At 45.6% G+C, this 22,641-nt stretch overlaps 1 protein-coding gene across 1 annotated transcript in view; it reads right to left on the bottom strand.

Moving 5' to 3' along the window:
• Positions 1-4,524, bottom strand: part of LOC117350315 (M1-specific T cell receptor beta chain-like) — a 43,258-nt gene extending 38,734 nt beyond the window's left edge. The window contains exons 1-2 of the mRNA XM_033924566.1: positions 4,476-4,524; positions 3,686-4,043 (exon numbers count right to left, since the gene is read on the bottom strand). Coding sequence (XP_033780457.1) covers positions 3,686-4,043; positions 4,476-4,524 — 407 coding nt within the window. The remainder of the gene's footprint in view (positions 1-3,685; positions 4,044-4,475) is intronic.
• Positions 4,525-22,641: the final 18,117 nt, after the last annotated feature.

Here is a 22,641-nt window from a genome sequence, read left to right as displayed (position 1 = left end):
GAGTAGCAACCATCCATGCTACCAATTCAGGGCAAGCAGTGGCTTCCCCCTATGGACTTTTCCTACAGGAACTTTGCCAAAACTTTCTAAAACACAGCTACGCTAACAACTGTAACCACATCCTTTGAAAATTCGTTCCAGAGCTTAACTAGTGAAAAATATTTCCTCCTATTGGTTTTAAAAGCATTTCCCTGTAACTTCATCGAGTGTCTCCTGGTCTTTGTAATCTTTGAGTATAAAATTGATTCATTTGTACCCATTCTACACCACTCAGGAATTTTTTTTTACTACTGCTGTAATGTGTAGCTGAAATGACAATATGGCTGAATTCTCTCTATGAGGAGAGGCTAAAGCGGCTAGGGCTCTTCAGCCTGGAGAAGAGACAACTCAGGGGAGATACAAAAGAGGTCTATAAAATACTGAGTGGAGTGGAATGGGTAGATGTGAATCGCTTGTTTATTCTTTCCAAAAGTACTAGGACTAGGGGGCATGCAATAAAGTTACTAAGTGGTAAATTTAAAACAAACCAGAGTAAATATTTCTTCACTCAATGTTTCATTAAAATTTGGAATTTGTTTCCCGAGAATGTGATGAAAGCAGTTAGCTTAGCAGTGTTTTAAAAACGTTTGGCTAATTTCCTAAAACAAAGGCCTATAAGCCATTCTTAAGATGCACTTGAAGAAATCCACTGCTTATTCCTAGGATAAGCAGCATAAAATTTGTTTTACTACTTGGGGGGGTCTAGCTAGGTACTTGGGACTTGGGTTGGCCACTGTTGGAAACAGGAAACTGGGCTTGATGGACCTTCGGTCTGTCCCAGTGTGGCTATTGTCATGTTCATATGACTCCTAGATCTTTTTCTTGGCTGCTGACCCCTAAGGTAGACCCAAGCATCTTCTCTCTGAACAAGCACTGACCCAATAGTCAACACTGGTTAATGTGTCAATATATAGTTGCCTGCATATAACACCACCATAAATATACAGTCATTACCGGTGAGATATCTCCCTATGAATTATTTCTATAGCGCTACCAGACGCACACAATGCTGTACAGAGTCACAAAGGAGACAGTCCCTGCTCCAAAGAGTTTACAATCTAAACAGACAAACAGGCTGTCATGGGTACAGTTAAGGGGAACGGTTGGAGGGCAGAGGAATAGGGTTAAGGATTGAAAGCTATATCAAAAAGGTGGGTTTTCAGTCTGTTTTAAAATAAGGGAAGGAACTAGAAATCAGGGGTGTGAAAATCCCTCCTCGAGGGCCGCGATCCAGTCAGGTTTTCAGGATTTCCCCAATGAATATGCATGAGATCTATTAGCATACAATGAAAGCAGTGCTCGAGGAGGAGGAGGGACTCGAGGAGGGACTTTGAGACCCCTGGACTAGATGGACAAACTCGTAATTCCCTGTAATGCAGTGACTGTACAGAGAGTTCTCCTTCTTCCATCCCCGTGAAGAGAGTCTACTTGGTGCTTCTTGTGTAGGGATCTTCTGAGTTCCAGTCTCTGTCACGAAAGAAATACTTCCTGATTTTTGTTTTTATTTGCTGCTTAATATACCACATTTTCCATCCTATGGAGCAACGGGATTTAGGTTTCTGTTGTTTCCCTGCCTAACTCCTCTCAGCTTCATTTCATGTCCTCTGGTTCTACGCCTTCCCTGTCTTTGGTAAAGATTTGCATATTCATACCTTTGAAACTACTGTTAAATGATTGTTGTTTTAATTGATTTGACCACCACCTTGAGAATCTTAAACACTATCACCCCAAGGTCCTTTTCCTCTAGGGTTACCAGACGGCTGGATTTCCCCAGACAGCTTTTCAAAACCCGACGCTTTGTCTAGGTTTTGAAAAGCTGGTGAGATCTGGGCCGGGGCTGAAAAAACGAGGTTTGTGTGGGGCTGGATTTGGGGACGGAACAGGATGGGGTCACGCGTCCTCTTTTACCACCAAAAGTAGGCACCAGAAATGTAGGCCAGGGTTTTCCAGTGCCTACTTTTGATGTGGATCGCACCACCGTAGCAATTTTAAGCCGCCTACCACCACTTCTGGCATTAGACGGCCTAAAACGCCTACAATTTTTCTTTAGGTGCTGGTAGACACCTTGAAACTCAGTTAAAACATTGTTTAAATGATGTTTTTTACTGGGCTTGGGTGCCGTTTCTAGAATCCGGGCCTAAGTACCTAATTCTGCACTTCCTTGCATAACATTTTTAATTCCCAAATATTAGAGCATTCTTTTTCATTGTTGTACATCTCCTCTTGTCCGCTCTGTTGCAAATCTTCATTTCATCCACACAGAGGCAAACTTTCCCTTCTAATCCTTCGGCAAGGTTGCTCACAAAGATATTGAACAGACACTTCATTATAACATCCCTATAGACAGTCACTTAAGAGATCAGAGGCAGAGAGCAGGAAAACACTTGGGACTTTTAACAGTGAGCAGCGGACAAGACCCAGTGGCTGTTAATGAGGGAGTCCGCTGCAAAAATGGTAATCTGCATTCAGAGGAGAGAGTTACAGCTACAGGAATATCCCCCAAGGATCTTATCATCGTCATCAACAGGGAAGGCCACTGCAAGAGAAAAAGAGAAACATGCAGAGAAGGCAACAACTGAAAATACCAGGAGAGACTCAGCAAATGCAGTGAAGGCACCAGGGGAGACGCCAGTGGGCAGGGATTGAAAATGCCAGAGGAAAAGCCGGTAATGTATTCCCCAATTTCTTGAAAAATAACTACCTGTGTATCCAAGGCTTATTTCTCCTCCTTTCCTGGCAGTGAGACTGTAGGACTGCTCCCCTTCACTATGAAACTTCTCAGTGTAGGATGGCTGCCGTTTGAGTAGGACTGGCTCAACAACTAGGCCAAGCTAGGATTTTGCCTAGGGTAGCAGCTTTGGAGAAAGCAAAAAGCCACTGCAGTCAAATAAAGCAAGCAGGAAGCATTCTGAAAACTGCCCACCCCTCTCTCTTTCTAAAATAGATTATTGTGGGGGGTGGTAGGGAGGAGGCAGAAGGCTGAAGATTTCTCTAGGGTGCCTAATCCCCATGCATTGGTCCTGCATTTGACCATATCTCTTTTGTACTGGCAGGAAGAATTAAAACTATCCTTCCCCTCATTAAAAGGCATTTCCCACACAGGAAAGCTAGGGACCTCCCTCCACTTCAAAATCACTGAGTTCTGGAACAACCTTACCTCCCCTCTTCGGAACTTGAGCTCTCTCCAAGTTTTCCGCAAACATCTGAAAACCTGGCTTTTCTTAAAAAATATAAGTCTCCCTCCAATTTAGGAATCAAGGAAACTCATATCTTGGCATCCCAAGTCCTCTAAATTTTCTTCACACTTCTACCTCTAACCCTCTGTTGTAGTTCCTTCCTATTTCTCCTACTGTAAACCACGTCGAGCTCTACGAACGTGGAAATGATGCGGTATACAAACCTAAGGATTAGATTAGATTAAGGATGTGGTTTCTATTAATTTCTCCAATGAATGATGTCACAGGTAGTCACTGTCGTCTGTCCCTCGGGACCACACTCGAAATGAGTACTACACACTCACCAATGCCTGCAGGACCACTGGGATTTCCTATGGTCGTGGCCAAGGCCCTCCCCCTTCTTCCTGCTCCCTCTCCCTGCCCTGAAGTGCTTCCTCTTTTTGTGAAGGACGAGGGCCGAGCTCTGTCACTGTGCTTTACTCGCTGCGCAGAAGTACACAGCCGTGTCTTCAGCTGTTGGCTTCACGATCTTCAGGGTTGAGCTGAGGTTGCCTTGATGGGTGACCACCTCATAGCCAGACTCAAAGCCCTTCTCGTAGTCTGGAGGGCTGCTGCCAACTGAAGTCCCCATGAGAGTCAGTCCGGTGCCATGGTGTTGGCGATACCAGAGGAAGGTTATATAGCTGCTGTCATCGTGTTTACATGGGATTTCCACCGTCCTGCCTGCGTGCACAAACTCACTGATCTTTTTCTGTACAACACGGGGTATGGCAGAGCTCAGGGCTGCAGGGGATGACGTGAAAAACAGGAGAAAAGGAAAATTAAAGAGGCAAATTTAAACAAAAGGACCTAAGGCAGATTTTTACTCTGGTAAGTCGCCTGCTGGTACAAAGCACAGTGGTAGCAGTGGTGGGGGAGCCTTGAGCCAACTTTTGCATTGGTGCCTCCCAATCCCTGCAGTCTGGTATCTCTCTCCTCCTCCCCCCACCACACACACTTATGATCTGGTATCTCCCCCTCGTTCTCTTGCTGGACCAGGTGAGACACTGGCTCAGACACTGATGATAGAGGGTGCCAAACTCCAAGCCTGAAGGTAGAACGGATTGAGATTTTGTTGCCCTTTATCACTGGTGCCCAGGGCAAGGGCATCACCTGGACCATAGGCTGAGCTGGCCCATGGGGAAGTGGTGACCAAAAGCTACCGCTGTCTGCAGAAGTCTGTGCATTCTCCCCACCTCAAGTCAGCACCCAACGTCTTACCTGCTGCATCTTCCTCTGCAGACAAGCTCCTATTTGGGGACTGAGTCATCGTCAAAATTAGGAGCTCGACTTGGTTAACAGAATTTAGAAATTGCAAGAAGAATAAAGTGGGGGAGAAGAAATAGAGAAACGAAGAAAAAAATCAGATCATAAGTCTAAATAAAAATTTAATTCGTTTGAAAACAATAGTGTTTTCAAAGTTTTGGGGAATAATTGAAAAGAGCCTGGTCCTCTTATAGTAAATGGGATCCCATTCCAAATCTCAGTTAAGTTAGAAATATATAATTGGCCCAGCTTCCTAATGGATTTGATTCCTTTAAGCCAGGGGAACGAGAGTTTGAATCTTTGGGGTGCTCCTCGCAAGACATGGGGCTCCTTTTACTAAGCAGCGCTAGCGGTCTCAGAGCACGCTAACGCCTCCATAGAGCTGGCGTTAGTATTTTTTGCGCAGCTTAGTAAAAGGAGCCCATGATCTTAGAGCATTCCAAGATGACGGACCACAATGCTCGCACGTTTGAACTGAATCCTAAGCTGAACAGGAAGCCAATGAAGCTTTTTCAGCAACGGGGACACATGATCGAACGTCCTTTCTCTCCCAAATCAGTTTGGTGGCAGTATTTTGTATCAATTGAAGCCTTTGCAAGCTACCCTTAGTTAATCCCAAATAGAATGAATTACAATAATCCAGCCGAGCCAGTATAAGAGACTTCACGAACCAGGACTGAAAAATGTTGGCAATGAAACAATGCCTTGACTCTCTTTAAACTACAAAGGCTGAAAAAAAACACTTCTTAACCAGGGAATGTATTTGATCTTTGAACATAAGTGAGGAACTGACAAGAATACCTAAAATTTTAGATGAAAATTCAATCTGTAAGGATACCTCTGAGCCCAACGGATCCAAAATGCCGTGGCCAAGCTTATCTTTGCAAAAAGTAAATTCGATCACGTCTCACCGCTCCTTTCCAAGCTTCATTGGCTCCCGATAATTTCCAGAGTTCACTTCAAAAGCATCTGCCTAACTTTCAAGATCCTCCACGGCATCCTTCCTCCTTTAATTCCACTTTCTTGGAATTCCTCAAATCTTAATACCACCAGATCTACCCAAAAATCGAAATTATCCTTCCCCTCATTAAAAGGCATTTCCCACCCAGGAAAACTGGGGACTTCCCTCTCCTTCAGATTCATTGAGCTCTGGAACAACCTTACCTCCCCTCTTCTAAACCTGAGTGCTCTTCAACCCTTCCGTAAACATCTGAAAACCTGGCTCTTCTCCAAAACCTAACACTCCCCCCTCTTCTGACATCCTAGCCCTCTAACATTCTTCTCACCTCTGATCTTCATCTAGCCCTTCCATGGAGTTCCTTTCTCATTACAATTCCTGGAAACCGTGCCGAGCTCCACAACTATGGAGATGGTGCGGTATACAAACCCAAGGTTTAGTTTAGAATGGGAGGGAGAGCAAACACACACCGATTCTCTTGTCATGGAAGAGGCATGGATGGCACCGAGAGGTGACTGGAGTGTGGCTCTGGGGCTCTGGAGTGCTCTTATGGCATTCCCTTTGCCTGGCCAAATCCCTTGTGGCCCAGGTCCTCCGCTCCTGTCCCTACCCTGAAGTGCTTCCCCTTTTTGTGAAGGAAGAGGGCCAAGCTCCGTCACTGTGCTTGACTCGCTGCACAGAAGTACAGAGCCGTGTCTTCGGCTGTTGGCTTCACGATCTTCAGGGCGGAGTTAAGGTTGTTTGGATGGGTCACCTCATAGCCAGATTTAAAGTCCTTCTCATAGGTTGGGGAGCTCCCTATGACTGACATCCCCACGAGGGTGAGTCCAGCACCACGGTGCTGCCGGTACCAGAGGAACGTGGAATAGCTGTTTTCATTGTGCTGACATGGGATCTCCACCGCCACACCCGCCGGGGTAAATAGAGCACTTTCTTTCTGGACAACACGGGGCGCGGCAGAGACCAGGGCTGCGGAGAGCAATGTTTACAAAAATGAGAGAAAATAACCCCAGAGTTGAAAAAGGCAATCGAGATGCCTCTGTCTACACTGAGAAGATATAATGGACATTATTTATTTATTTAAAAATCTATACAGTTTCATAGTCACAGTCATATTGTTGAACAAACAAACATTTTAACTAATTATAAAAACTGTAAAATCTCAACTCAGAAAGGCCCCTACAAACAATTGTGTCTTCAGCATTTTCTTAAAACCCATCCTGGCAGTGCAAAATTCCAGAGTCTCGCACCTCCCACCGATAACCTAGCCCCACCAATTCTGGAATGAGAGCCTACCATCCTGCCCCCTAAGCATGCTTTCATGTTATTTTCCGACCTCAAAATCCTCCTTGGCTGATAGATTTCAAAAATTCCTTTCAAAACAGCTAGAGATGCATGATACAAAATGCATGATGCATGATGGATTATGGACAAGACTTTGAAATAACCAGTGCAACTGTTCCAAAAGTGGCATTTTGCCAGTTATTATTTAGGGGTTTTTTGGTTTGTTTTTTTAGCACATTCCAAGATTTCTGGAAAAGATTTTCAGCAGGGCAGGATAGCATAGAACAGTTCATCATTTTTTAAAAAATGGAAAAAGATCATACACGCGCACACACATACATAGCCACACCTCCCCACTCAAACACACCGGGAGACGTGCAAGCCTTACCTGCCCCCAGGAGCAGACTGAGCGAGGCTGTGCAGATGGAGTTCATGATTTTCTGAGGTTTGGGCTAAAGGGGAATAAGCACCTCCCTTAGAAATACAACACTTAGGGGGTGGGATCGGCCAATCAGAGCAATGCACTGACTGTCGCACACCCCCTGCGTCTTAATCTTAGGCCAGGTGCAGACAACTGCTTTCATGGTGTTTGACTAGGTTTTATGGCTTGGGTGAACTTCTTCAAAAAGGTGCTAAATTAATGGAACAGGGATGAAAAGTCAATTGAACGTAAGACTAGCTTTGCTGGGTCAGACGAATGGTCCATCCAGCCCGGTATCCCATCTTCACGGTGGCCAATCCAGGGATCAAGTACCTAGCAAAACCCCAAATAATAGAAACATTCCATGCTGTTGATTTCAGGGCACGCTGTGGCTGCCCCCGTGTCTGTCTCAATATCAGACTAAGGACTTTTCCTCCAGGAACTTATCCAAACCTTTCTCATAACCAGCTAAGTTAACCACTCTTACCACATCCTCTGGCAATGCGTTCCACAGCTTAACTATTCTCTGGGCGAAAAAAATATTTTCTTCTATTTCCCTGTAACTTCATGGAGTGTCCCCTAGTCTTTGTCACAGAAAAACTGATCCCCATCTACCTGCTCTGGCATAGTGGTTAAAGCTACAGCCTCAGTGCCCTGAGCTTGTGGGTTCAAACCCTGTGCTGCTTCTTGTGACCCTGAGCAAGGCACTTAATCTCCCACTGCCCCAGGTACATCAGATAGATTGTGCGCCTACTGGGTTGTGAGTACCTGATTGTAAACTGCATAATACACCTTGTCCAAGAAGTATATCAAATCCCAAAACCCACATTTATTTCTTTATTTACTACTCTTTACAAAAAAAAGTATCAAAATGGTTTAGAAAATTCTAAAATCAAACAGGCAAAGTTAACTGAAGTTCAAAAGAAGGCAAAGCATAAGAACATCCTTACTGGGTCAAGCCTACACAATGCCAGTAACAAGCAAACATCCTTCACAGTCACTCTGTACTTTTGTGCAAGCTTCTTCTCCACCCCTCTAGCAAGCCTAGGAGGAGGAGAGTTTTTGCTGGGCAGGGCAAGAAGGGGACCGCATTGTGTGCTGACTGCTGGCACAAAAGTATATGCCAGAATCTTCCGGGCTCAGCATTGAAATGTTCAGTGAGGTCTTTTCCGCAGTTTTCCTGCTGATGGAGAACCTCTTCTGAAAAGCCTCCTCCAGAACAGGTTCTGAAGCTGTGTAGGACGACCCAATGAGCTGTAGGGAGCTTCCCCAACCCTCCTGCCGGTACCAGTATTTCTGGTGGTACTGCGAATCATTATGAACACAGTGGAGCTCCACATTCTGCCCCACAGAGGGGCTTAGGACCCTGGGTGACTGGATGACATCCGCAGCACTGCAGACACCTGCTATGAAATGGAAATATGATCAGTCTAAAACCTATAGATGCTTCCAGCACAAACATGGTGTGAGTGAATCCTTGGCAGAGCAACTAGGGGGTCTGTTTCACCTTGGCATGAGGGCCTTTCGGAAGCAAGAGAGGGGCAGAAGATTGGGAGGTGTGCAATGAGATATGACAGATAGAAGAAGGAGAAAGCGACAGATCAAAAGCTTAAATCGAAATGGAATGGTTTCCTACAGGGCAGGCAGAGCAGCACGATGAAGAGCCAGCCTCCTAAAGCCATGTCTGCATGAGCACAGAGAAAGACAGAGAGTGCCAGGTGTCCTTCAACGGTCTCTGTAGCCGGAAGGAAGAGGAAATGACACGGTATGACAGCAGCGCCCCTTAGCAGGCAACACTCCCAGATTTCTTATTTATATAACATAAGAATAGCCCTTCTGGGTCAGACTATGATCCATCTAGCCCAGTAGCCGTCTTCACGGAGGCCAATCCAAGTCACATGTACCTGGCAAAAACCCAAATAGTAGCAGCCAGGGCAATCAGTGGCTTCTCCCTTGTCTGTCTCAATAACAGACTATGGGCTTTTCCTCCAGGAACTTGTCCAAACCTTTTTTAAAACCAGCTACATTAACCGTTCGTACCACATCCTCTGGCAACACATTCCAGAGCTTAACTATTCTCACTGAAAAAATATTTCCTCTGGCTACTACAGTATTGAGATATGTCACTGTTCTGATTCCTTTCTGTGCTCTATGGGAGGGTCACGGTGGCCTCTGAGCCTCTTCTGGAGCAAGATGGAGTCTAAGCGCCTACAATTCTTGTTTATGACTTTTGTATGCCTGGGACTAGATTTTATGCTCAGGGCTCCGATCTCTTTGCATTACTGTGGTATCAGAGGCAGTACAGTAATAGACAGCTGTGTGACTGAAGCTGGCACTTTGCACCTCCAGCGAGCATTGCTTGGTATTTTGTCTAAGCAGCTTATACCCCTCCTGGAAGTCTTTCTCAAAAGTTGGCTGGCTCTCGGCAACGCTGGTGACAATCAAACGGAGCTCCTCGCCCGTCTTCTGCTGCTGGTACCAGTACATGTAGATGTTATCACTCTTGTTCTGGTAACATCCCAGGACCACTTTCTCCTTTTCTCTGACCATCAGTCTCTCTGGCCACTGATGAACCAGAAGAGACCAGGAAAGACCTGGAAGAACAGAGGGACCGAGTTACTTCAAAACTAAGAAAAGGGAAGGAAGGCTGAGCTGAGTACAGAGAAATCCAGCTATTAAACAAGGAAACGTCAGGTCTTAGTGAGCCTTCTAAGCCCCCCTGGAACTGTATTTTGCTCAGCAGACCCTTCATTATTCTGAATGAATTTCTGGCTCTGGGGCTAGCTTGGACTGTCTTGTTTCCAGCATGTCCCCCCCCCCCTTTTTAGAGAGAGAATCAGGCACTCACTCATTCTCAGAGCCAGGTAAGGAAGGGAGCGGGAGAGGAAGTTCATGGTCTCAGCAGCAGTTGGTAAGGGCTGTCTCAGCACTGTTGATCTCTCTTTCTCGGAGGGATGTGAATGCACCTGTCGTGGTTGTTGACCTCATTTCCGAGACCAGTTCTCAGATTGTGCTTCTATATGAAGAGGAGGAGCCAGTGGGGAACGGAGCCCTTAAACAAAGCATCCCAGAAGGAGGCATGCTGTTCTCTGGCTTTGGCTCTGTTTCCGAACCCAGGACCATCTGCAGACTCCAACCCCCTTCCCAACAGAAGCTTTGAAATCCAGTCTGTGAACTGTTGCATAAAGAGAATGACTTCTGCTTACAGATGAGAAGGGTAAGAGAAATGGAGATGAACACGGTCATCTTCCAGATGGAGAGGTTAATGGTGGAGGGGAGGTGAATCCCTAGGCAGCAGCTAGATTAGATGGGCCTACAGGGGTAGTTCTTGTTACCAGGAGGTCTATATGCCCCCTGCAGTGAGGCCAACAGGTGTCGCTGTCCTCAGTGCTAAAATTCACCAGGAATCATTCTTAGAAGATAGGCTTCTAATCTCCAGTAAAGATCTGTTCTATCTGCTCCCCCCCCCTGTAGTTCAGAATGACCCCTCCTTTCACGCTGCAGACAAATCTGAGAGATGATCCACTGCTGGCAAAGAGGAGTTTGGTCCCAGAGCACAAGCTGGTCCATCTTGATTACTGAAGAGGAGAATGGGAAGAAAAAAAGCATGAAAAAGAGGACAAGAGCAGACAGAGGGGGAAGGGGGAAGAGGAAAGAGAAAAGACACAAAGAAGGAAGGAGAGAGGGAGAAGGGAGCACGGAGACTGGAGGGAGAAGGGAGACTGGTTAGCAGCTGAAAAGGTATCTTCTGCAAGCGAGGTCAAGTGAAGGGCTGCGGAGGGGCTCCTGCCCAGAGTGTGTTTAAGGGACAGCTAGGGGGGGGGGGCCACACAGAGAATGATAAGAAAACCCATTCAACTCTTCCTGTATAAGCTCATCTTCTCTCATCGAGAGTTTAGGATTTCAATTGTACAGTATTTGGTGCCACCTACTGCCGACATATACACACATCTATAATGCCTGAGTGCACATAATTACCAAGACAAAGTGACATAAAAATACATTCCCACCGCCCTAGGTAACACATTTCCAGAGCAGCTTCCCTTCTCACACCCAGACAAAGCTTGGGTCTCCACTGGACTCTCCTCTTGTACCAGTACATCCTTCAGGCTCTAGTGACTCCACATCCCTGACCTTGGCAAGCGACTACCAGGGCAGCTGGTCCAACAGGGTGAGCCACCAACCTGCCACTCAGCTCAGGTGCAAGGGTCGGTTCAGCCAACCCTCCCTGCTGATCCCGCGCCTCACACATCTCGGAGCCAGCAGCAAAGCCCGACGTCAATTACAATTCACTTACCAGCTGCTAAACCAACACCAATTTATTAAGTACTTCAAGGCAGTTTTTCAAACGTTAAGGAAATTCACACCGGGATATAATACCAGTCAATTTCTGTATAGTTTGATCCAGGTTTCCTATCACAAGATATCGAAACGGTTTACAATAAGTTTGATAGTAAGATAAAACTAAAACCAGTTCAAGATAAAAATGACATGGGAGTTTACGAACTAATAAAGACTGATACTGAACCATAAGGAAATAGAGCACAGGGAGGTAAAATGACATCGAGATATGAAAAGAGGTAGGAATGGGGGTGAGAAAGTACGGTAGACTGGGAGTTGCTTCTTGGGAAAAGTCCAAGCTCAATCCTAAAGGCATCTTTGAATAGGAAAGCTTTGATTTGGGATTTAAATTTCTCCAATGACGATACATTGGCGAATCTTAAGCACTAAATTATTAGTGCAGTAAGTTATAACAGATTCGCCAATTATGTCTAATATTAGCATTCTTTCTCATTAGTAAAAATCAAAAAGAAAGAAATACATGGCAGTTTTCTAACCACGTAGGCTCAGTAATTATACAACCAACCATTAGCAAAAGAACTTCTAAATAAGACTTATTAGAATTGCAGATAATGGAAGTGACAGGCGTGCAATTCTGCTCCATGCCTATTCATTAGGGCTAGCCTGAAAACCCGATTGGCCTGGGGGTCCTCCAGGACAGGGTTGGGATCCACTGGGTTAGCACACCTTAATACAGGGGTGTCCAATGTCGGTCCTCGAGGGCCGCAATCCAGTCGGGTTTTCAGGATTTCCCCAATGAATATGCATGAGATCTATTAGCATACAATGAAAGCAGTGCATGCAAATAGACCTCATGTATATTCATTGGGGAAATCCTGAAAACCCGACTGGACTGCGGCCCTCGAGGACCGACATTGGACACCCCTGCCTTAATAAAAGAACCCCTTAATGCAGGGCCCTTGTTCAATGCGTTATAACGCAGGGCTTCACTGTGCGCTAAGCCCAGATTGAGCGTGGCACATTTTTCGTGCTTTTTTTCCCCCATTTATTTGCAGGTCGTGCTCTAGCGTTTCCACGTGGCACCTGCAGAAAGTTAACGCAGGAGAACTTCACACTTTCTTATTTGGGAAGTGCTATGTGCTCCTCCATGAATTCTGCATTAGGCAGTTAGTGTATGCTAATTCTAACCCATAAAAACCTCTACCATGGCTTAATAAAAGTACGCTTTAGCAAATAGAAACAGTTAACTGACTCCAAAATGTTTTTAGCATGTCTGTGCAATAGCCTGTTTTCATGCACTAACTCTAGAGAATGACATGGGAACCAATTTGTCACTGTCCCCGCCCACAAGCCTCGAACACTTATGATTTTCAAGTGTTTGAGGCTTGTGCAGATGAGGACAGAGCTTCCAGGAATGGGCCAGGGACAGGAAAAGAACTCACGGGGATGGAAAAAATTTGGCCCCGTGTCATTCTCTAGGACTTAATGCCTTTTATTTGTCATTAGTACAGACAGAAAACATAAGAACATAAGAAATGCCACTGCTGAGTCAGACTAGTGATCCATCATGCGCAGCAGTCCGCTCACGTGGCGGCCCTCTGGTCTAAGACCAGCACCCTATCTGAGACTAGCCCTACCAGTGCACGTTCTTGTTCAGCAGAAACTTGTCTAACTTTGCCTTGAATCCTTGGAGGATGTTTTCCCCTATAACAGCCTCTGGAAGAGCATTCCAGCTCTCTACCACTCTCTGGGTGAAGAAGAACTTCCTTACGTTTGTACGGAATCTATCCCCTTTCAACTTTAGAGAATACCCTGTAATGCAGATCCACTAGCCCGCACGGTTTATTTGCTAGTCATGACATTGGATTCCTTTCCCTGCTCTTTCGGATTTTCTAAGCATGGGTCTGCTTAGCTTTTTTCTACAGGGGTAAAGGGGACAGTCTCTGCCTTTGGAGCGGGAAGGACCTTCTTGTCTGAACCTTCCTCAGCTGGGTTCCAGGGTCCAGAAGAGCTAAGGGCTTTCTTCTATTAAATAAAGGGTAGCCATGAAGCAAACCAGGAGCAGCTGGATTTAAAGCAAAATAATCGATTCAAGCAGCCAGATTCACTTTTACTGTACTTACAAAGAGGTGACCAGTTTTCACCTAACCTCTTCATCTGGAAATAGTTTTACCATTGAAAAGCTGCCTGTTTACGGCCTTTCAATACCACTGGCTTCATGGAAACTCAATATATTTATTTTTATTAACAATCAATAACAGGTTACAAGAACAAATCTTTACACCATATGGAGCTGACAGACAGTATGCCTCGAGCGCTTGAGTATAGCTGGATGACTGTCCTCCTTTCATAATCACAAAGGCTGTCTCATACAATTCTTGACAGCTTGAGGCCACGTTGGCACATATCAATATTGTTAGTTTTTATTGGTCACTTACAAATGTCATTACATTTATCAGTTTATTTATTGGTTCATAATATCTGTGTCATACCATACGCATGTCCTGTTTACCAGAAAATCTATCTTTTCCCGCATATGCCGTTTTAATTTATCATGTCAGCAATTTCAAGCCTGCCCATCACAGGATATTCTTGCAAAATAATGTATTTTTATATTCTTGGTTAAGACATGTTCTCATCCTTCTCAGATCCACTTCCCTGGCATTACCAGTTGCCATGTAAAAGAATAAGTTTCGTTTCACTCGCTCATTTTTCGCTTGGCTTGCTGATTTCAGCAAGCATAGATTGTGCAAAGGCTTGACCGTTTTCGTCAGAGCATTCTCAGCCATCTTAGGCCTTTAGTTGGGTTTATTGGCCTAATATGTTAGGGGATTTTTCAGGGAAGGCTCTTCACCTGTCACCTGTACAGGACTCTTGCGCTCTCTCTCTCTCCTCCCTTCTCACCATTAAAAGAATGATGCTCACTTAAGCCTCTTCACTGGAGGGTTCTGGGAAGAGTGGGCTCATGACTGTGGAATTTTATGCATTTCATTGATCACCTTTTGAAGAGATGCACCCAAGGTAGTGTGTACAGCAAATGCAGTTGAACATAAAACTTACAATTCTGTTAACAGCATGACCAACATACAAACAAGCCAGTAAGCTTGGAAATGGCAGACGGATCAAACTCTCAGGGCTGAGAGGGATCTGCTTAGGAGCCTGTAAGTTAATGGAGGGTAGGGGGGTGCAGAGGCTGAAGATTTGGACAATTTCCTGCTGGAAAAGGGGATAGAGGGGTATAGATAGAGGATTACTGCACAGGTCCTGGACCTGTTGGGCCGCCGCGTGAGCGGACTGCTGGGCGCGATGGACCTCAGGTCTGACCCAGCGGCGCCATTGCTTATGTTCTTATGTTCTAGGGTCCTTTCTACCAGCCTTGACTCTGGGACTTACAGAAGGGAACGGAAACATGTTAGTGGGGTTCAGGGGTGATGCTAATAATGCGTATCATTTTTAAAGAGCTACTGGGTATGCGCAGTGCAGGAGTAATAACTCTTCTGTTGAATTAGGCTCCTGGCCCAAAGAGCTTACTTTCTATTGCTCCCTATCCTCCAATAAGAACAACTCCAGGAAAATAGGTTCCCCCTCTTCCACCAAGTGGCCCTCTTCTGTCTGTCGTCTCTCCGCATCTCAGCTCTAATGCCCGACTCTGGGAGTCAACTGTTTTTGCAGTCGCAGACAGGTTTTGCTACCAGTGTGAAGCCAGCTTCCTGCACTGTGCTTTGCTACAGGTGCAGTAAACAGTTTGAGGCAAGGTGATGTTTTCAATCCTCAGCGTTAACTCGGTCTCACTGACCCTCTTAGCGCTGTAGGACCCTCCCTTGGTTGAAGTGTGTTCTTCATCACCCTTGCTTCTCAAAGCAAACAGCTGCTGGATGACTCCCTGGGGCTCCTGCCAGTACCAGCTCAGCCAGGGGTAGTCCTTGTTCCTCAGGACGCAGCGAAGGTTGGCGCTCCCTCCTGCGTTCACCAGGGCATACTGAGGAGTCTGACCCACCAGGCTTGATCTTGCCACTGGAATAAAAGAAGGAAATGGCTGAAAATACTTCTAACTATAGGAATACCCAGAAAGAGGATGTCTGTAGCAAATACTGTAGAATGTTAGGCATTATTTGGAAAGGGATGGAGGATATACTGCTGATCCAGTGTGTGAAGTTTTGGTCGCCCCATCTCAAGAAAGTCTCAGAGAAGGACAACTAAAATGATAAATGGGATGGAAGGAGTTGGTTAGGGCTCTTCAGCTTGGAAGAGAGACATTGTGGACTCTGTGGAGATTAATTCAAGTGGATAATCCACATACAAATATCTAGGATCCAATCCAATGGGACCTTTGGAGAGATCTAGAAAGTCACGAGGGCGGTGGAAATTAGGAACGGCTATAGTGCTTAGTGCTTTTAAATAGTGCTCCTCCCCTCACTGTCTCCCATACTGTATAACTTTATATTAAGGACAAAACACACTCTCCCCTCAATAAAAAAACCCCACTGTCCTTGCTCTCCCTTATACCCAGATTAACGTTATATCAAGAAAATAATTCCAGATACCTACAGGAGGCTGAGCAAAAGAGCATGGTCCAGACAAGAAAGAGAATCATTTCTGCTTCCTCTGTGTGAGCTCTGGGTGCCGTGAAGACCCAGGCGGTCATGACAAAGCCCTAACATCTAAGGCGCTCTGCAACCAAAGCCTGACATGTGACTTCCTCCGGGTAGATGGATTCATGTTAAAAGGTGCCTGCCTAGCAGGAAAGACTTGAAGGGTAAGCATAGATTCACCGTTTGTCCTGTGTGCCCATGTCAATTAGCTTGCAAGCTCTTTCAAGCAGGGACTGTTGCTTGAGTAACCAATAGTAATATTTAGTAGCAGATGCTGGGAGCAGTATTCATTTAAAAATGTATGCACTGTACTTTCCTGCTATATGAAAATGCACAAAGAAAGGACAGCCTTGAAAGGTAGGAATATAACCACTGGGAGAAACCATAGAGCAAAAGCAGGCAGATGGAGAGGTATGTGGAAGGTCAGGGACAGAGCTGGGGGGTTGAACAGGAATTTCCTCTTGTTGAGAGTTGGGGCTCTGAGGCTTTGCAGCTACTGGGGGGGGGTTGCTCCGTGCGCTCTGCCCAGTTACAGACCTCCACTGGGGTTCATGGAATCATAGCCCCTCAGTCTGGTCAATAGAAATATGAGGGCAGATAAAGGCCCAAATGCAGCATCCACTATCTCCTCCTCTCCCTAAGAGATCCCACATGACTGTCCCACGCTTTCTTGAATTCAGATTGAGCAATAACAGGTCTCCCATCCCTCAACAGCATCCTTGGCCCAGCTCATCCATCCAGCACAAGATCGGAACCAGAAATGAACCCCCATCTTCCAGACAGCAACGCACAGGAGTGACACTGAACCACCAGGCCAGCTGCTTGCTTTGCTAAGAAAAGGCCTGGTTTTTGCAATGATACCCCTGGCACATCTCTCGTGGTGCATCACTGCAGGAGCAGAGGTACCATCCTGAATCCTCCCTCTCGGCAGCCTTCAGTGTCAGGTTATAAGCACCATCCTTTCCCCTTTCTGCAGACACCTTGTCCTTAAAACCAGGCGAGACATCGGGCTCATTTTCCCGGTACGCAGAGATGATGACTTGCAGGCTGTGCCCAGGGAGCTGCCGATACCAGTACATCATCGGCTGGTCTGATTCTTTCTGGAAGCAGTCCAGCTGCACTGGCTGGGACACCATTGCTGTTAGAAACCTCCTAGGCTGGTCAATACTCTGAGACATGATACCTAGCCCAAAACAAATTGAGACAGAAAGTGCACACAAATCTCATAAGAGTTGCTATACTGGGACAGACCAAAGGTCCATCAAGTCAAGTATCCTGTTTCCAATAATGGTCACAAGTACCTGGCAAGATTTTATGTTGCTTATCCTAGGAATAAGTAATGGATTTCCTCAAGTCCATCTTAATAATGGCTTATGAACTTATTCAAATCTTTTTTTAAAACCCTGCTAAGCTAACCACTTTTCTCTGGCAACGAATTTCAGAGTTTAATTACATGCTAAGCAAAGAAATATTTTCTCCAGTCTGTTTTAACTTTACTACATAGTACATCACACTAGTCCTAGTATTTTTGGAAAGAGTAAACAATTTTTTTGCTTAGATTTGAGCTGAAAGCACTTGAATGGCCTCGATGATGGTCACACGGTGAGCAGCAGAAAAGGAATCTGGCACGGCTTTTCTACTGTACAAGAGAGCTGCACTTCTCATTTTAATAACAGAACTTACACTATAAGTATTCAGTTATAATATATCCCTTCACTGAAAAGCTTCATGAGGCAATTAGAGATAAAGTGACTTGTTCAAGGTCACAAGGAGGGTCAGTGGCAGGAGTGGGGTTGAACTCTAGTTTTCCACTCATTGCTCCAACCTGTAAGCTACTTCCTGTGCATTACAGTCTCATTCCTTCTCCCAAACTCAGATCCAAAGTGAAAAAAAATTCAGTATATCTGACAAGTCCCTCCTGATCCATACAGGAGGCTTATCTGCTATTGGAACAACACAAGATGCATGAAATTCTCGTAGGACAAGCAGGATGTGTCAGCCCCAAATGGGAGATTTCCCGACAGTTCCCACTGTTCGGGGACATCACCCATTTGTGGCTGACATCCTTCTATCCACAGAGAACCAACATTACAGGTCAAACAGAGGAGCAATGGTACCAATGGCTGCATAGTTACCAGATCCCTGCTCCTGCATCTGAGCTGCCTCTCCTCCTCAGACCAGCTTCAGAGATGCTGTTTCTGCAGCTGTTTCCTGCTCAGGCACGAGATACGCCCAAAACTCCTACCACAAACTGACTTTGACTCAGAAGCAGCATGTTTTTCATCTTTACATAATACATCTTTACATAATACAATGTTCTGTTTTCTAGGGGGGGTTAAAAAAAATCTTTCAGTAAGAAGATAAAAAAAGCCACGTTAAGTCAGACCAAGTCCAGTATCCTGTCTCCAACTGTGATATGGGGAGTAAAACTATGCCAGGGTACATGTGCGGATCACCGGACTTAATGGACCCAGGGTCTGATCCGGAGATGGCAATTCTTATGTTCTTATGTTCAAAGCAATTCACTGGCCAGAAACATCTCTTGGCTGGTTAAACTCAAAGCCAGCTTTTTTGTTGGTGGTCCACGGGTGGAGCCAGCACTTAACTGCCTAACCCCCCTTTTTACAAAACTGTGTTAGCGGCTGCGGTAACTACCCTGAAGCCCATAAGGATTTAAAGGGCTTCGGGGCTTTTGACGCGCGGTAGCTGCTAGCTACGTTTGCCCTCAAATCAGTCTGTAGAAAAGTCAGTTGTTTATGTAGTTAAGTGCTTGGACATGGCCTGGCCTTCAATAGCCAGGACTAATGCTCACCGCATCCCTGATGAGAGCTGAACAGAACAAAGGCTAGAAAGAGTTATATCCTGCATATCCAGATACTTGTCACTGACCCCTAGGCCAGATGGGCAGCGCTTGGGGAAATCCACTGCTTATTCCTGTTTCACTCCTCGGGATCTAGCCAGGGACTTGGGACCTGGGTTGGCCACTGTTGGAAACAGGATACAGGGCTTGATGGACCTTCGGTCGGTCCCATTCTAATTGCTCTTATGTTTCCAGTGACCGGCGTTGAATACTGGTTTCATTTTTGACCAGGGCAACTTAACTGTTTAAGCCGAAATTCAGTGCTAACTGGTTACATGCTTAGCGCAGTGTATCGCAAACTGTGCGCCTCCTGAGATTTCAGGTGTGCTGCGATACACTGGGGAAGAGGAGAGATGCCAGCACCGGCTGATTGTCTACAGGATGTGCCTCTCGCGAAGAGAGAAACGTCCTGTAAGCAATCTCCCGACGCCAGCCCTTCTCTCCTCTCGGTGCAAGGCCCGTTTGAAGGGCGCACTTCCGGGTGTCTCGAGCTGGGGACACCAAGTATAGTGCGCCCTGGCTTGAAAAAGCTTGTGAGACACTGGCTTAGCCGTTAAAGCTAGGCCTACTATTTTGGCCATTAAACATAGCGCCTAGATAGCTAAGTCACGCAATCTGGCCACCTAGGGCCAGAGTCTCTAAAGGGCGCCTAACTTAATTGGCAAAATCCCCTTAATAGCTTCAATAATTGAAAAAAATTTTTCATTGGGCGACAGGTGGGAGTTTTTATGGGCAGAGCATGACTTAGGCGCTGCGAAGCGTGATTGAAATGTAGGCCTCTTAAACCCTCGCCTACATTTCTGGTGCCCACGTTTTTTTCATAGGCCCGATTCTGTAAACGGCGCCTATGCCTGATTGACATGCGGCTGGTGCCAGTTTTCTAGGCGCCGTTTATAGAATCCAGGTCTTAGGGGCTAGCTGCTAATCACAGATATTGAGGGAGAGACAGCTTCCCGCTGAATATCCGTGGCTAGGCGCTACAACGCTCTTTAACCAACCAGGAGCTGTACAAGCAGGTCAATTCAGTCGTTTTTTCCCAGCATCCCTGATATCTGATATGCAAGTCCGAACCTTACATTCTTATACACTGGTTGAGACAGAGAGCAAATAATCTATTTATCTGGTCCATCTGAATGGAATGACGACACCAGCAGCAAGAATGCTGATGAGCTTCCTTGATTTTAGAAAACAGGTGACGAGCTCCTTGTTCATCAGGATCCCTGATCTATAAATGCTGTTAGTTATGTTTTTTAGAAGTGAAAATTTTTCAGTTATGCTGTATAATCTGATGACTTGTCTAACTGCGATTGTCTGCTTTATTGTTTTAGGTATGTTTTATTGAACGCCAGCTAGAGTTGGGGTTAACTGCAGGTTTTGGAAAATAATTTTTATTGAGCAAGCCAACAACAATTGAAACACAGAGTAAAGCCAAAACAGAGCTCATTAAAATATCTCAGACATACCCACCCACCCACCCACAGGGTCCTCCGTGGCACCAAAATATACCAGAAGAGTTGAAGAGTAAAATGGCCATCAGCAATTCAGAATCCGGCTCCTCGCCACGGAGGTGAAAGCGTTCCAAAGGGTTCCCATATGGACTGGAGCCAGAGGCCAAGCGTAGAGTCTAGATCTGTATCAGCTCTGCGCTCCCGAGAAAGGAAAGTGAGTGTCTGATTTCTCCAGAAGTGTATAGTTGGCGCAGTAGAATCCAGCCATGTCCTCAGGACACACTTAAGGGCAGCCAGCAGGGACCAACAGAAAAAGACACCAAGTCCCCTCTTCCAATGAAAGATGCCAAACAAAGACAAAGGGTTCAAGCGAAGATAGATCGTACAAAATCAGTCACCTGTTCCCAAAATACTACTATATGACCCAGGGTCACCTCCTAGGAAATACATCGAGATGAAGTAACACCATGTTCTACATTTCCCACTAAGTCAAATAACGCTGGAGACCATTCGGGCGCTTCAGGGCAGAAAGCAGAACATCATCTTGAAACTCATGACCTTTAAGAACCTATGGTGAAACTTTCGATGGAGAGCCAAAGTGGAAAAGCTGTAGAGAGAAGCTATAACTGCGGGTTATAAATATTTTTAAATATATAAGCGTGAAACTACCTTCCAGTACATGACATTTATTGTACTAATTCTGCAAGAAAACCCTCCCCTTCCCTCATTCTTGTAATTATATCCCTCAACACTGTCTCTTCTGTTTTGCAATGCTAAAGGATGTTTCTTTTCATTCCATCCATCCAATCTCCTAATTCCACACTCTAAATAATCCTGTCGGTGTGAGGAACACTTAATTCTTCCGTTAACAAGGTATCAGTTTCACTCACTAAGTGCTCCTTTATCCACCAAAGTAGTATTCTGTCTCCATCCTTCTCCATCCCTCCAGCTTCTCTTCCACATCTTCTGTTCCTTAATCTTTTCATGGCCACGGCACTCATTTCCTGCCTGCCTGTCTCTCTTCTGTTCTCTTAAATCCCTGGGATTATCCACAAACTGATCAGGAGTGACTGCTTTTCAGCCATCCCTCCATCAAGTGCCTGGCACGGCACCCGGTGAAACTGGAACCTCGTTGCATTTTGGAAGTTATAATGCGGCAACGGCCATGTAGAATTTGAATACTGACTCAAATGGCATAAAAGTGATTCTAAAATGCTATCTCCAAGTAGGCCTTTGTCACTTCCAATCCTGGCTTCTCCTCCCATTGGCATGAATTCAGTTTAAGGACCCCCAAGTGACAGCTTCAGGAAGAACCCCCTAGTAAAGTGGTCTATTTCTGATGATTCAGGACAAGTTGCAAGCGGACCCCCTTCTTCGTTGACCCCCTCCCCCCCAAGGCTCTGTTTGGGTGGAAGCCATGTCACTTTCTCCTCCCCTTTTTTGATCCAAACTATTTCCTTTGTCTTCCAGTCATTTCTCCAAAAACTTCCTACTCCATGTCATGAGGAGAGGATTAAGAAGCCTTCCTCATATAGATTTATATCTCACTCAGAGACTATTTAACGAAATCATCAGGGGTGTCTGCCCAGGTTCACTCCATCCCTAGACAATGAAGGCTGGAAACTGGATGGCAGCTCTACCCCTGCTCTGTCTCCGATACATATCCTCCAAACCCCCAGTGCTGGCTGATGGCAGAAATGGGATGCTATTTTAATAGACTAATTCCACCCCCCTTCCCCCTCCCCACTGTTCCTAGTCTGATCATTGCAGCAATAGTTGTGAGGTCGGAAGCCAGAAATGTGGGCTCCCATTGGAATCCTATTTCCTGGGCTGGAAATTCAGCCTCTAATGATGACTGTGATTTCCTGCCTCCTAGAAACTGTCGACATCCCTTCTGCAGCATCCTGGGGTGCGGAATACCCAAATCAGGGATTGAGCCAGGGACTTTCTGCACGATAGACTGGGCTGGCTAAATTCTCAGCATTTTGTCTTGTCTATGTTGTCACCTTACCTGTTCAACCTGTATGGTGAAACCATCTTCAGAAAAGCAAATTTGGAAAAAGAGAGTGTCGGTTTCAAAGTTGGTGGCCAAAATATAAACAACCTGCGCTATGCAGGTTCATCACCAGCAGCAAAGAAGACATGATGCATCTACTGAGAAAAGTCAAGCCGAAAGTCATAACATGAACAAGATGAAGATCATGAACATGGAAAATGATGAAGATTTTGAGCTTGAAGGTGTTAGAATAGAAGTTG

The sequence above is a fragment of the Geotrypetes seraphini genome, chromosome 16 (genome assembly GCF_902459505.1).
Source record: "Geotrypetes seraphini chromosome 16, aGeoSer1.1, whole genome shotgun sequence".
NCBI classification, from domain to species: domain Eukaryota; kingdom Metazoa; phylum Chordata; class Amphibia; order Gymnophiona; family Dermophiidae; genus Geotrypetes; species Geotrypetes seraphini.
Note: the sequence above shows the minus strand (reverse complement) of the source record. Positions and strands in the feature narration are given on the sequence as shown.